Source organism: Oncorhynchus kisutch, linkage group LG14, assembly GCF_002021735.2.
Source record: "Oncorhynchus kisutch isolate 150728-3 linkage group LG14, Okis_V2, whole genome shotgun sequence".
NCBI lineage: Eukaryota > Metazoa > Chordata > Actinopteri > Salmoniformes > Salmonidae > Oncorhynchus > Oncorhynchus kisutch.
In genome coordinates, this window is record NC_034187.2 from 29,694,513 (window position 1) to 29,710,803 (window position 16,291).

Sequence of the window (16,291 nt, forward strand, 5' to 3'; positions counted from 1 at the left end):
CAGTGAGCAGGTCCGTAGGATCAAAGGTGAGGTGACGCTGCTGTCACGCCTCAACCATGAGAACATCGTCCGCTACTACAACGCCTGGATCGAGAGGCATGAGATCCCCTCCACGGGGATACTGAGCTCAGACAGCACAGAGCCCCGGCGCACAGCGGAGAAACTGCCTCAGGTCCGAGCCCCTTCTCTGGGCCCCAACGAGCTGGGAATCGGCATGCTTGACAACGTGGAGGGTAACGCCTCACCCCCTGCCCCGGCGAGCTCTGTGGAGTGGAGCACCTCCATCGAGAGGTCATCTAGCGCATTAGGCATTAGAACTATTGGAGTGTGCTGTACAAAATAGTCTTGACGGTATAGTAGCACCTATCGGAGGTTCGTTTCATGTCGTATATGCTCTGTGAACTTGATATATGGAACTAAAATGATTTACTTTTAGTATTTGTTTTGGTTTGTTTGCGTCTAGCCCTTCAAACAGTGACTCAGAGAGTCACTGTCTTCCGGCGCCGACAGAGATGGCCGCCTCGCTTCGCGTTCCTAGGAAACTATGCAGTTTTTTGTTTTTTTACGTGTTATTTCTTACACTAGTACCCCAGGTCATCTTAGGTTTCATTACATACAGCCGAGAAGAACTACTGAATATAAGATCAGCGTCAACTCACCATCAGTACGACCAAGAATATGTTTTTCGCGATGTGGATCCTGTGTTCTGCCTTACAACCAGTGCAACGGAGTGGATTACATGCAGCGACCCAAAAAAACGACTCAGAAAAAGAGGGAAACGAAGCGGTCTTCTGGTCAGACTCCGGAGACGGGCACACCGTGCACCACTCCCTAGCATTCTTCTTGCCAATGTCCAGTCTCTTGACAACAAGGTTGATGAAATCCGAGCAAGGGTAGCATTCCAGAGGGACATCAGAGACTGTAACGTTCTCTGCTTCACGGAAACATGGCTAACTGGAGAGACGCTATCCGAAGCGGTGCAGCCAGCGGGTTTCTCCACGCATCGCGCCGACAGAAACAAACATCTTTCTGGTAAGAAGAAGGGCGGGGGCATATGCCTTATGACTAACGTGACATGGTGTGATGAAAGAAACATACAGGAACTCAAATCCTTCTGTTCACCTGATTTAGAATTCCTCACAATCAAATGTAGACCGCATTATCTACCAAGAGAATTCTCTTCGATTATAATCACAGCCGTATATATCCCCCCCCCAAGCAGACACATCGATGGCTCTGAACAAACTTTATTTAACTCTCTGCAAACTGGAAACGATTTATCCGGAGGCTGCATTCATTGTAGCTGGGGATTTTAACAAGGCTAATCTGAAAACAAGACTCCCTAAATTTTATCAGCATATCGATTGCGCAACCAGGGGTGGAAAGACCCTGGATCATTGTTACTCTAATTTCCGTGACGCATATAAGGCCCTGCCCCGCCCCCCTTTCGGAAAAGCTGACCACGACTCCATTTTGTTGATCCCTGCCTACAGACAGAAACTAAAACAAGAAGCTCCCACGCTGAGGTCTGTCCAACGCTGGTCTGACCAAGCTGACTCCACACTCCAAGACTGCTTCCATCACGTGGACTGGGAGATGTTTCGTATTGCGTCAGACAACAACATTGACGAATACGCTGATTTGGTGTGCGAGTTCATTAGAACGTGCGTTGAAGATGTCGTTCCCATAGCAACGATTAAAACATTCCCTAACCAGAAACCGTGGATTGATGGCAGCATTCGTGTGAAACTGAAGGCGCGAACCACTGCTTTTAATCAGGGCAAGGTGTCTGGTAACATGACTGAATACAAACAGTGCAGCTATTCCCTCCGCAAGGCTATCAAACAAGCTAAGCGCCAGTACAGAGACAAAGTAGAATCTCAATTCAACGGCTCAGACACAAGAGGCATGTGGCAGGGTCTACAGTCAATCACGGACTACAGGAAGAAACCCAGCCCAGTCACGGACCAGGATGTCTTGCTCCCAGGCAGACTAAATAACTTTTTTGCCCGCTTTGAGGACAATACAGTGCCACTGACACGGCCTGCAACGAAAACATGCGGTCTCTCCTTCACTGCAGCCGAGGTGAGTAAGACATTTAAACGTGTTAACCCTCGCAAGGCTGCAGGCCCAGACGGCATCCCCAGCCGCGCCCTCAGAGCATGCGCAGACCAGCTGGCCGGTGTGTTTACGGACATATTCAATCAATCCCTATACCAGTCTGCTGTTCCCACATGCTTCAAGAGGGCCACCATTGTTCCTGTTCCCAAGAAAGCTAAGGTAACTGAGCTAAACGACTACCGCCCCGTAGCACTCACATCCGTCATCATGAAGTGCTTTGAGAGACTAGTCAAGGACCATATCACCTCCACCCTACCTGACACCCTAGACCCACTCCAATTTGCTTACCGCCCAAATAGGTCCACAGACAATGCAATCTCAATCACACTGCACACTGCCCTAACCCATCTGGACAAGAGGAATACCTATGTGAGAATGCTGTTCATCGACTACAGCTCGGCATTCAACACCATAGTACCCTCCAAGCTCGTCATCAAGCTCGAGACCCTGGGTCTCGACCCCGCCCTGTGCAACTGGGTACTGGACTTCCTGACGGGCCGCCCCCAGGTGGTGAGGGTAGGCAACAACATCTCCTCCCCGCTGATCCTCAACACTGGGGCCCCACAAGGGTGCGTTCTGAGCCCTCTCCTGTACTCCCTGTTCACCCACGACTGCGTGGCCACGCACGCCTCCAACTCAATCATCAAGTTTGCGGACGACACAACAGTGGTAGGCTTGATTACCAACAACGACGAGACGGCCTACAGGGAGGAGGTGAGGGCCCACGGAGTGTGGTGTCAGGAAAATAACCTCACACTCAACGTCAACAAAACTAAGGAGATGATTGTGGACTTCAGGAAACAGCAGAGGGAACACCCCCCCATCCACATCGATGGAACAGTAGTGGAGAGGGTAGCAAGTTTTAAGTTCCTCGGCATACACATCACAGACAAACTGAATTGGTCCACTCACACAGACAGCATCGTGAGGAAGGCGCAGCAGCGCCTCTTCAACCTCAGGAGGCTGAAGAAATTCGGCTTGTCACCAAAAGCACTCACAAACTTCTACAGATGCACAATCGAGAGCATCCTGGCGAGCTGTATCACCGCCTGGTATGGCAACTGCACCGCCCTCAACCGTAAGGCTCTCCAGAGGGTAGTGAGGTCTGCACAACGCATCACCGGGGGCAAACTACCTGCCCTCCAGGACACCTACACCACCCGATGCTACAGGAAGGCCATAAAGATCATCAAGGACATCAACCACCCGAGCCACTGCCTGTTCACCCCGCTGTCATCCAGAAGGCGAGGTCAGTACAGGTGCATCAAAGCTGGGACCGAGAGACTGAAAAACAGCTTCTATCTCAAGGCCATCAGACTGTTAAACAGCCACCACTAACATTGAGTGGCTACTGCCAACACACTGTCAATGACACTGACTCTACTCCAGCCACTTTAATAATGGGAATTGATGGGAAATGATGTAAATATATCACTAGCCACTTTAAACAATGCTACCTTATATAATGTTACTTACCCTACATTATTCATCTCATATGCATACGTAGATACTGTACTCTATATCATCGACTGCATCCTTATGTAATACATGTATCACTAGCCACTTTAACTATGCCACTTGGTTTACATACTCATCTCATATGTATATACTGTACTCGATATCATCTACTGTATCTTGCCTATGCTGCTCTGTACCATCACTCATTCATATATCCTTATGTACATATTCTTTATCCCCTTACACTGTGTACAAGACAGTAGTTTTTTGGAATTGTTAGTTAGATTACTTGTTCGTTATTACTGCATTGTCGGAACTAGAAGCACAAGCATTTCGCTACACTCGCATTAACATCTGCTAACCATGTGTATGTGACAAATACAATTTTATTTTATTTTATTTGACATAATTTTTGACAATGGAGATGGCAGCATATCCCAGGTTAGTGTTTATGTGACCTGATTCAGAATCGTAGGCATTTGAAGTATAGCCATAGAAAAAGCACTATGTATGGAGAAAGGCAAGATCCATGATTGGCTAAGATAATGAATGGAGACGATAGAGATATTACTTCCTGGAGGACAATGCCATACTGACATGCGCTATAACATGTGAATTCTTAAAGAAATGGGTGGGGTTAATGCATAAGAGATTGTGAACGATGCTTAATAGGGGCGTAAACAAAGAAGAGCTCTCTAGAAAGCGTGAAAATCATTCAAGGGCATTATTCTCCTACTTTTCTCCAGCGGGACAACAAGTTACTCAGATTTCAAAGAAGCATAACTTTCCCATGTTTCCCCTCGACTACATGATATACCATTTTGGAGCTCTGAGTGTACTTGTGTAAAAACAAAAAAAGCCAATCTTGAAAAGTTGACAAAAACTCACCTTGAATTCAGTCACATATATTATCACCAAGTTGTGTGTTACTTTCATCAACTAAATCAATGTAACCACCATCCCTCAGGAAGAGCCAAGCAATAGAATGGGCGGTGACACGATAGAGAGCACAGACTCTCTTTATCTTTACATCCAGGTAAAGCTCCATTCACTAGCACTCAACTAATACCCCACTAGAGGACACTGTTCTATGTCTAATATCTAACCAGTGTTCTCTCCTCCCTCCAGATGCAATACTGTGAAAAAAGCACTTTACGAGACACCATTGACCAGAGCCTCCATCAGGACAACAGTCGCCTGTGGAGGTTCTTCAGGGAGATCCTGGATGGCCTGGCCTACATCCACCAACAGGTGTGTCTGTGAACCCTCCCTAACCCTCCTAGTGTCCTCAGAGTGTACTGCAGGGTTCAATGTCTGCTTTAGGGTGTGGAACAGAGATGTAATGTTTAAGAGCCGAGACTTTGAGGAGAGAGGTGGGACTGTCCTGTCACATTCGGTTAGGAAGGAGGGAGTCCAGGACAGTCACTGCTTGTGATTCTACTGTTCCACTCCAAGTATCTGCTAATTCTTCAGATCCCCATGTCAAAGGTTTTTCTAGGTTCATAGTGGGAATTGAAGTGGGATATCATTTGTCCTGTAGGAATTGATGATGACTCATTCTCCACCTTTGCAAAATTGTATCTATGGGAATTTAGAATTTATTCATAGTGTTTTTTGAAATGTGTTTGATGCAAAATTGTTTTAAAGGACCCTCTTCTCTTTTTCTCACACACTCAAATGTTTTGGTATGCATGTTCCTTCCTTCCAAGCTGTCAAATTACGGCTTAGAACAACAATGATGGCATGCATGTGACATGCTTTCAGCAATGGTTCCAATTAGCACTAATTGATCACCTCCATCCTTCCAACAGGGGATGATTCATCGAGACCTCAAGCCTGTCAACATTTTCTTGGATGCTCAGGACCATGTGAAAATTGGAGACTTTGGCCTGGCCACAGACCATCCTGCTAGTGTGGTATGCCTTAATGTGCTCGGGTTCCGCTGTCTCCTGGTGATGGAGATTCATTAACTGATACCTTGAAGTTCATGTTGAGGTCTCTAAAGCCGTGTTCTCAAGTCGAGTCCCAAGTAGAATGGCTCGAGTCTCAAGTTTTTAAAGTCGAGTAGTTTTTAAGTCAGCTAAAAAATAATCTATACATGCAATGACTTGCTCAATTACAAATCTTTGTCTGTTTATTGAGGCTACCAGACAGCCCTTTTCATTGTCTATAACACATTTAGATTATGTAATAATGTTAATAACAAATTCCAAAGGCAAGCTTCATAAGTCATTTATTATTTTCAAGCAATTTTGACATACCAGAAGACCACTAAGGCCTATGCTAGTAATTGTTGCTTGATGCTCCATTTCTGGTGAGCTTGTAAAGTAAACAGTTAGTATTCTTGATCACCCAAACATTTTTGAGCTGTATATTCATGGCAATCCTCTCTCCTACAATTTGATGATTACACTGCGCCCAATCCTATAGCTGTACAGCAAATCAGCAATCTGTTTGCTAGCTCAGTAGTTAACAAACAATTTTTCTCTCGCAACCCCCAAAAAGCAGTGTTCAAAGTTCGCGACCATGCACGCACAACAGCTGCACAAATGTAACTTCTCATTATAGCCATAAACGCTGATGCATTTTCAAAATGCAAGATACAGAAATTAACTTTTCCGTAGTTATCATTTCCAATGCTCATTGACAACTGAACTGGGTAAGCCCTTTTCTTCCTCACAAATACCATAATTAATTCACCAAAATATGTTATCTTTAGACATATAGCCAGCCAGTAGCCACCCAAACTAGGCCTATATGAAATAGGAAATGATCAATTAAATAATATAGGCCTACATAAACAAGTGCTTTCTGGTCCATAATCTCTGGATATGCAAGCCTGCCTTTGTGCCAATGCTGATGACTGGTCATTGGTCAACAATCAAGGCAATTTCAAGTCATCAGTCATAAGTCTTAATCTAACCACGATGGTGTTTCCGACCCCAGTGCAGCTCAGTGTAAACAAGCAAAACTGTAGGGTCGGAATCTTCTGGCAAAAGTGGAATGTTGACGCTTTAAAAAAGTTAAGAGTATTTATTTTTGTTCTGTGTTTCCCAAATAACTCAAGAATGAACAAAGAACTGACTTTGTAGAAATCGTCTCTTCCCTACAGGCCGCAGCAAGTATACTGGATATTGAGGAGAGTGGCTCTGTTCTGATTCTCAAACCGGACCAAACAGGTACTGAGAAGCAAAATCCATCCTTATCTAACTAGCTTATAAAGTGTCTCAGGGTCTGTGACTGTATATTGGCAAAATTGATTATGTATATTTTATTTCTGGACAGGGAATATGACTGGTATGGTTGGTACTGCCCTATATGTCAGCCCAGAGGTGCAAGGAAATACCAACGCCACTTACAACCAGGCAAGAAATATGAATGGAACACACACCAACGTCAATTCAGAAGAATAAAATAAAGATTTTAAGAAACTGTCTCAGAACAATCATTCATCCAAAAATGTAATCTCAAAAGTAGTCTAGGAATTATAATATCTTGTAATGAATTAAGGGCCTTGACTCCTGGGTGGAGCATAGACTAGTGTCCTCTATCTGTTTAGAGGTAGTTCAAGGTTTTCCAACAGTGTTACTGCATCCTCACTAGGAAATATATAATTCAGGATTGATTGTATATACCAGATGTAAAGGGAAGAGGGCTCATCCTGTGATCTGTGTTTCTCCTTAGAAAGTGGATCTGTTTAGCTTGGGTATTATCCTGTTTGAGATGTCCTACCGACCCATGACCACCAGTTCCGAACGAATCTCAGTCCTGAGCCAGCTGCGCATGGTCAGTCTGTCCAGCACAGAGAACACAGACTGGGGCAGGGGGGCCACGGGAAGGGTCTCACTCCTTCATCACTGTCCCATTACTCTGTCATTCCACTCTGCAGGAAGACATCAACTTCCCCGAAGATTTCCCTGAGTATAAGAGTGGAACGCAGGTGAGGAAGGACGTATTCAATTCATGTTACACAGGTTATACTCTTAGTTTCACACAACTTCAGGGAGCTATGTAGAAGTAGTAGTTCACTTTATAGTCCCACAATGGGAAGTTGTTAATGAAACCAAACTGAGTGACATTACACAGTATAGGCAGTTTGACTTTGATAGACTGATCCCTAGCCCTGTGTCTTATCTCAGATGAAGGTTATTGGCTGGCTGCTGAACCATGACCCGGCCCTGCGTCCCACGGCCCAGGAGCTCCTAAAGAGTGATCTGCTGCCCCCGCCCCAGATGGAGGAGTCGGAGCTCCACGAGGTCCTGCAGCACACCATGGCTAACGTCAATGGCAAGGCCTACCGCACCATGGTCAACCAGCTGTTCTCCCAGATCACCTCCCCCGTCATGGACTACACCTACGATATCGACCTCCACAAGGTACCAGGCCTACTGCTCCGGGCAAGGTACCAGGCCTACCCACTGACGCAGTGGAGCAGACCCTCAAACCTGGCCTAGCGGACTACCACACAAACACAACCCAAAGCCAACCAGACATGAACACTTGGGCATCACTGTCCTCTCTACCACGTCATAGCATCTCAAACCATTGTTTGTGACAGACCGGTATTGAAGAAATTGTTGAACGCAGAATAGAGTGGTCCAATAGTCCAAAGTAGGAAGAGCTACCCATCTCCTCCTGTAGGTGTCCCTGTAGACACAGTAATGATGCTGCTTCTGTGATCATACAGATCTCCTGTCATCTGGTTCACATAATGGCGGGACTGTTTGAGCTTTCATCGATGCCTTTTGATTCCTAACAGACTGCGTTTTGTTGTGCTGCAGGGCAACTTTCATTTCAACAGTGCCAGATTGCAACCGTATGTGTATGAAACCATCACCAGGATCTTCAAGAAACATGGTGAGTCCAGATTCAGACTCTTATTTTAAGAGCTGAAGTTGTTTACTCTCTTGGGCAAATGACTTGACCCATTCCACTTTAAAGTTGCTGCTATGAAGACCTCACTGGGGCCTTGACTTGATCATCTGTTCATTTACAATGCCAGTCAAAAGATTTAGAACACCTACTCATTCAAGGGTTTTTCTTTATTTTTACTATTTTCGACATTGTAGAATAATAGTGAAGACATCAAAACTATGAAATAACACATATGGAATTATGTAGTAACCAAAAAAGTGTTAAACAAATATATATATATATATATATATATTTTAGATTCTTCAAAGTAGCCACCCTTTGCCTTGATGACAGCTTTGCACACGATGAACCCCAGTTTCAACTGTACTGGCAGACTGCATGATGGCGTTGTGTGGGCGAGAGGTTTGCTGATTCCAGTGTTGTGAACAGAGTGCCCCATGGTGGTGGGGTTATGTTATGGGAAGGCATAAGCTACGGGCAACGAACACAATTGCATTTTATCAAGGGCAATTTGAATGCACAGCGACGCCGTGACGAGATCCTGAGGCCCATTGCCATACCATTCATCCGCCGCCATCAATCATGTTTCAGCATGATAATGCACAGCCCCGAGTCGCAAGGATCTGGACACAATTCCTGGAAGCTGAAAATGTCCTAGTTCTTCCATGGCCTGCATACTCACCTGACATGTCACCTATTAAGTATGTTTGGGATGCTCCTGTCAATATGCAGAAACTTCACACAGCCATTAAAGAGCAGGACAGCATTCCACAGACCACAATCAACAGCCTGATCAAGTCTATGCAAAGGAGATGTCATGCTGCATGAGGCAAATGGTGGTCACACCAGATACTGACTGGTTTTCTGATCCACGCCCTACCTTTTTAAAGTATCTGTGACCAACAGATACATATCTGTATTCCCAGTCATGTGAAATCCATAGATTAGGGCTTAATGGATATATTTCAACTGACTGATTTCCTTACAAACTGTAACTCAGTAAAATCTTTGAAATTGTTGCATTTTGCATTTATAATTTGTTCAGTGTATGCTGAACTTATTATCATACATTTACATTAGTGTCTCTGTGGCTGTCTTTCCAGGGGCTGTGCGTCTCCAGACCCCCCTGCTCCTCCCCAGGAACAGGAAGCTGCATGAAGGCAGTGAGCCTTCTTGCTTGATGGACCACAGTGGCATGCTGGTCACCCTGCCCTACGACCTCCGGGTGAGCATCAGGAAGCAGGAAGTACTACACGCTCCGTTAACTAGCCCTCAGTGATCCCAGCACTCAGTGGACTAGGGCCAGAACAACCCCGGGACAACCCTGGGACTAACTGTGTTTCCACAGTGATTTATTGTCGTCTTGCATGCACTGTTTACTTATTCTCCTTTGTATCCATTCCAGATTGCATTCGCAAGATTTGTGGCCAGAAATAATATTACCCATTTCAAGAGGTAAATCTCATAGTCAATCACTGAATACTTGAATCTATCCATTTCATATGCATGTTCAGTCTTTGATAAACCTCAATATTATCCTGTGTGTGTGCAGGTGGAGCATCGAGCGTTTGTTTATGTCAATTGTAATGTAATGGTGTGTGTGTGTAGGTACAGCATCGAGCGTGTTTATGTCCATTGTAATGTAATGGTGTGTGTGGGTATGTAGGTACGGCATCGAGCGTGTTTATGTCCATTGTAATGTAATGGTGTGTGGGTGTGTAGGTACAGCATTGAGCGTGTTTATGTCCATTGTAATGGTGTGAGTGTGTGTAGGTACAGCATGAGGGTGTTTATGTCCATTGTAATGTAATGGTGTGTGTGTGGGGGTGTGTAGGTACAGCATTGAGCGTGTTTATGTCCATTGTAATGGTGTGAGTGTGTGTAGGTACAGCATCGAGTGTGTTTATGTCCATTGTAATGGTGTGAGTGTGCAGGTGGTGCATTGAGCGTGTGTTCCGGCCCAGAAAGCTGGACAGGGCCCACCCCAGGGAGCTGCTGGAGTGTTCCTTTGACGTCATTGTCCCCGTTACTAATAGCCTGCTGCCTGACGCTGAGACCATTTTCACCATCTCAGAGATTATCCAGGAGTTCAGTGTCCTGCAGGTACCACACTGTTACCACTCCGTCTAGTAATTCCTCGTACCATGTTACTACCCCTGTCAGTCTAGCTAAAATCACAGACCATATTGTCCTTTACAGTACACTCCCTGTCTCGCCTCAGGCTCAGACACTACTGCCCAGTCTCTGTCTAGCTCTGGTCACAGACCTGTTCACTCCCTGGGTTCTAGACAGTGCAGGAGGCCCAGTTCACCCAGCACAAACCCATTCCAACCCAGGCCTGCTTTGCTCTGCTAAAAGACCAGAATGCCTCCAGGACCCCTCTAAAAGGGTCTACCGCTGTGTGTGTGTGAAAGCTTTTAAGAATGTATGTCACTCTGGATGAGAGGGCAGCTGAGCAGTCCTACAGTAGTACTTTAGGGATGAGGTTGGACTGTAATTGTGCACAGTTTCAATTGTGTTTTGATGATGCTGTTAGGAGAGGAACTACCAACCTCTCTACCAGGAGAGAAGCTGCTGGGTGGTGTAATGGTGTGTTGTTGGATGTTGTGTTAGGAAAGGAACTACCACATCTACCTGAACCACACCAGCCTGCTGAAGGCCGTCCTGCTACACAGCGGCATCCCCGAGGACAAACTGAGCCACGTATCCAGCATCCTCTGTGACGCCATGGTTAGTACTACGCACACGGAGCTCATGTGCAAGTTAAACACACACCATGCGTGCACACATTGTGTGGTGTATATAAGTTTTGTCTGTTACATCTTTGTTCTACAACTGTAACTCTAAAATGGTATCCTGTCTCTGTTCATAGAGTGAAAAGCTGACCAGGAGAGAGGTGGAGGCCAAGTTCTGTAACCTGTCCCTGTCCAACAAGAGTGTAAGTACCTCGTGTTGTCTCTGGCCTCTGGTGCTTACGACTGGTCTGGTGAATTCATCAGTGTCTCGACTTTTCTCTGCTCAGGGTCCGCCTTTCTTGAACATTGCCTTGCTCTCAACCACAGAATGTCTTTTCTGTGTCTGATGTTTTCTGTCTCTCCCTGTCAGTTGCAGACTCTGTATAAATACATAGAGCAGAAAGGAGACCTGCAGGACCTGGTCCCCCTCAAATCAAATCAAATCAAATTTATTTATATAGCCCTTCATACATCAGCTGATATCTCAAAGTGCTGTACAGAAACCCAGCCTAAAACCACAAACAGCAAGCAATGCAGGTGTAGAAGCACGGTGGCTAGGAAAAACTCCCTAGAAAGGCCAAAACCTAGGAAGAAACCTAGAGAGGAACCAGGCTATGTGGGGTGGCCAGTCCTCTTCTGGTTGTGCCGGGTGGAGATTATAACAGAACATGGCCAAGATGTTCAAATGTTCATAAATGACCAGCATGGTCGAATAATAATAAGGCAGAACAGTTGAAACTGGAGCAGCAGCACAGTCAGGTGGAAGTTGAAACTGGAGCAGCAGCATGGCCAGGTGGACTGGGGACAGCAAGGAGTCATCATGTCAGGTAGTCCTGGGGCATGGTCCTAGGGCTCAGGTCAGTTGAAACTGGAACAGCAGCATGGCCAGGTGGACTGGGGACAGCAAGGAGTCATCATGTCAGGTAGTCCTGGGGCATGGTCCTAGGGCTCAGGTCCTCCGAGAGAGAGAAAGAAAGAGAGAAGGAGAGAATTAGAGAACGCACACTTAGATTCACACAGGACACCGAATAGGACAGGAGAAGTACTCCAGATATAACAAACTGACCCCAGCCCCCCGACACATAAACTACTGCAGCATAAATACTGGAGGCTGAGACAGGAGGGGTCAGGAGACACTGTGGCCCCATCCGAGGACACCCCCGGACAGGGCCAAACAGGAAGGATATAACCCCACCCACTTTGCCAAAGCACAGCCCCCACACCACTAGAGGGATATCTTCAACCACCAACTTACCATCCTGAGACAAGGCTGAGTATAGCCCACAAAGATCTCCGCCACGGCACAACCCAAGGGGGGGGGGGGGCGCCAACCCAGACAGGATGACCACAACAGTGAATCAACCCACTCAGGTGACGCACCCCCTCCAGGGACGGCATGAGAGAGCCCCAGCAAGCCAGTGACTCAGCCCCTGTAATAGGGTTAGAGGCAGAGAATCCCAGTGGAAAGAGGGGAACCGGCAAGGCAGAGACAGCAAGGGCGGTTCGTTGCTCCAGAGCCTTTCCGTTCACCTTCCCACTCCTGGGCCAGACTACACTCAATCATATGACCCACTGAAGAGATGAGTCTTCAGTAAAGACTTAAAGGTTGAGACCGAGTTTGCGTCTCTGACATGGGTAGGCAGACCGTTCCATAAAAATGGAGCTCTATAGGAGAAAGCCCTGCCTCCAGCTGTTTGCTTAGAAATTCTAGGGACAATTAGGAGGCCTGCGTCTTGTGATCGTAGCGTACGTGTAGGTATGTACGGCAGGACCAAATCAGAGAGATAGGTAGGAGCAAGCCCATGTAATGCTTTGTAGGTTAGCAGTAAAACCTTGAAATCAGCCCTTGCTTTGACAGGAAGCCAGTGTAGAGAGGCTAGCACTGGAGTAATATGATCAATTTTTTTTGGTTCTAGTCAGGATTCTAGCAGCCGTATTTAGCACTAACTGAAGTTTATTTAGTGATTTATCCGGGTCTAACCTAGAAGTGACAAAAGCATGGATTAATTTTTCTGCATCATTTTTGGACAGAAAGTTTCTGATTTTTGCAATGTTACGTAGATGGAAAAAAGCTGTCCTCGAAATGGTCTTGATATGTTCTTCAAAAGAGAGATCAGGGTCCAGAGTAACGCCGAGGTCCTTCACAGTTTTATTTGAGACGACTGTACAACCATTAAGATTAATTGTCAGATTCAACAGAAGATCTCTTTGTTTCTTGGGACCTAGAACAAACATCTCTGTTTTGTCCGAGTTTAATAGTAGAAAGTTTGCAGCCATCCACTTCCTTATGTCTGAAACACATGCTTCTAGCGAGGGCAATTTTGGGGCTTCACCATGTTTCATTGAAATGTACAGCTGTGTGTCATCCGCATAGCAGTGGAAGTTTACATTATGTTTTCGAATAACATCCCCAAGAGGTAAAATATATAGTGAAAACAATAGTGGTCCTAAAACGGAACCTTGAGGAACACCGAAATTTACAGTTGATTTGTCAGAGGACAAACCATTCACAGAGACAAACTGATATCTTTCCGACAAATAAGATCTAAACCAGGCCAGAACATGTCCGTGTAGACCAATTTGGGTTTCCAATCTCTCCAAAAGAATGTGGTGATCGATGGTATCAAAAGCAGCACTAAGGTCTAGGAGCACGAGGACAGATGCAGAGCCTCGGTCCGATGCCATTAAAATGTCATTTACCACCTTCACAAGTGCCCTCATCACCTCTCTGACCAAACAGAAGACTGCAGTCACCCAGCTGGCAAAGCAGGGCCTTAAAGACCTGGAGGAACTCACTGGCCTGCTCAGGAGCCTGGGAGTCAAGCTACAGGTAGATCTCCCACTTCCTAACGCTTACTCAGAGTCTGGTGTATAAAGAAAATGGCATTGCGTGTGTTTTCCTGTGGATTTCTAGATTGATTGATTCTCATATTTGTGTGTCTTGTAGGTGGTGGTAAATCTGGGTCTGGTTTATAAGGTGCAACACCATTGTGGGGTCATCTTCCAGTTTGTGGCCTTCATCAAGAAACGCAGACGCGCAGCGCCAGACATCATGGCTGCAGGAGGGAGATACGACCACCTGGTAATGTCCCCATCTACCACCCTCCTGCTCAGGTCCTTGGAGGTGTTGAACTATCAGAGTTTAGTCCTTATCAGGGTTCTCTTCCTGTAGATCCTTGAGTTCCGTGGCCCAGCGTCCTCTGCTCCTGTCCCTTCGGCAGTAGGGGCCAGTTTGGCTCTGGACAAAGTCTGTGCTGCCCTGGCCAGCATGGAAGAGCCGGTGAGTACTATTAACTATTCATCAGTGTTAATGACCCAAAGATACAGAAGGTCATATTTGATGATGGCTTATTACTTTGAGCCTCCATTAAAGTTCATGTCCATTATTATCCAGCCTCTAAAATGTTGCTGTTTTGGGAAAGGCTCACATTTTTCTATACTGTACAATGACAGTTGATGGATCTAACCCCTCTGTAATTAACTCAGAATGTGTGTGGAACTCTGTCTGTGTGTGAGCCGGTTTTAACCTAACTCTGTGTGTGTGTGAGCAGGTTTTAACCTAACTCTCTCTGTGTGTGTGTGTGTGAGCAGGTTTTAACTTCTTGACGCTACCCATCCCTTTAGCGGGAAATTCAGAAAAGCAATCAAATTAATTGTTTACCTTTGATCTCAAGATGTTTTCATTCACGAGACTCCCAGTTACACAATAAATGTTCCTTTTGTTCCATAAAGATTATTTTTATATCCAAAATACCTCAGTTTGTTTGGCGCGTTATGTTCAGAAATCCACATGAAAGAGCGTTCACGACAACGCAGACAAATTCCAAATAGTATCCGTAATGTCCACAGAAATATGTCAAACGTTTTTATAATCAATCATCAGGTTGTTTTTATAATGTATATAATCGATAATATATCAACCGCAACTGTCTTTTTCAGTCGTAGAGGGAAAGGCAATGGCTGCCCAAACTCTGTTGTGCCAAGCAAAACGCTGCTGGAACCTGGCCATACAATGACTCTTATGTTATCTTTCTCGCTCATTTTTCAAAATAAAAGCCTGAAACTATGTTTAAAGACTTTTGGCACCTTGAGAAAGCGATAATTGATATCCTTTTAAATGGAGCAAAGGCAGGCTATGGAACATGGAGTTTTCAAAATACAAGCCACTTCCTGGTTTGATTTTCCTCGGGGTTTCGCCTGCAATATCAGTTCTGTTATACTCACAGACAATATTTTGACAGTTTTGGAAACGTTAGAGTGTTTTCTATCCTAATCTGTCAATTATATGCATATTCTAGCATCTGGTCCTGAGAAATAGGCCGTTTACTTTGGGATTGTTATTTTTCCAAACATAAAAATAGTGCCCCCTAGCTTCAAGAGGTTAACCTAACTCTCTGTGTGTGTGAGCAGGTTTTAACCTAACTCTCTGCGTCTCTTAGCCCTCTATCAGTTCATGTGACGTGCTGGTGGTACCAGTAGGCCACATCTCCATGGGCCGAGCCATCAACGTGGTCCAGAAGCTGTGGACAGCAGGGGTTTCTACTGACATTGTCTATGACGTGTCACAGGTCAGTGATGAGCAGCCCGTAGCACCTTCTGCTGTGACAATACCTAACCAACAGGGGGCGACACCATTCTATTCTACCCCACATAGACAGGCGGACCAAACTGCCTGTGAAGTTATTTACCTTGACCGTATGTGGAACTGTAAACACTCAAGGAAACGGGATCCTTTTTGAGTTTCCTTTCATATAAGTCTGTTAGAGTATCACGTTTCAGGAACACGATGCCCAGTTGTTTCCTTGGCCGACTTTCATCATCTCTGTTACTGTAAAGACTTCAATAAGCAGTTTTTATTTTCAGTTTGTAGGTGAAGTCTGTTGACCAACTCTAACCTGAGAAGTGTTGCTGTGTAGTTATCACCCTGGTGAATGTGACTGATGTCGTGTCACTGTGCTGGGCCATGCCTCTCTCATTCTTCATGTTTACGTGACGGCCTGATCTCAGGCCAGGAGGTGTCTGTGTGTGTCTCCCTCTGCTCACCCTTTCTCACTCCCTCTTACCCTCTAGTATCCTCCCTCTCTACTTTTCATTTGCTCTCT

The 16,291-nt window shown here is 45.6% G+C and overlaps 1 protein-coding gene across 1 annotated transcript in view; it reads left to right on the forward strand.

Moving 5' to 3' along the window:
• Window positions 1-16,291, forward strand: part of LOC109904529 (eIF-2-alpha kinase GCN2-like) — a 31,305-nt gene that overhangs the window by 7,136 nt on the left and 7,878 nt on the right. Inside the window, 19 exon segments of the mRNA XM_031789202.1 lie at window positions 2-342; window positions 4,407-4,422; window positions 4,547-4,615; window positions 4,708-4,830; window positions 5,391-5,495; window positions 6,692-6,758; window positions 6,865-6,974; window positions 7,352-7,519; window positions 7,719-7,955; window positions 8,361-8,436; window positions 9,558-9,679; window positions 9,860-9,909; window positions 10,389-10,557; window positions 11,068-11,184; window positions 11,327-11,392; window positions 13,930-14,019; window positions 14,137-14,271; window positions 14,362-14,469; window positions 15,629-15,757. Coding sequence (XP_031645062.1) covers window positions 2-342; window positions 4,407-4,422; window positions 4,547-4,615; window positions 4,708-4,830; window positions 5,391-5,495; window positions 6,692-6,758; window positions 6,865-6,974; window positions 7,352-7,519; window positions 7,719-7,955; window positions 8,361-8,436; window positions 9,558-9,679; window positions 9,860-9,909; window positions 10,389-10,557; window positions 11,068-11,184; window positions 11,327-11,392; window positions 13,930-14,019; window positions 14,137-14,271; window positions 14,362-14,469; window positions 15,629-15,757 — 2,298 coding nt within the window.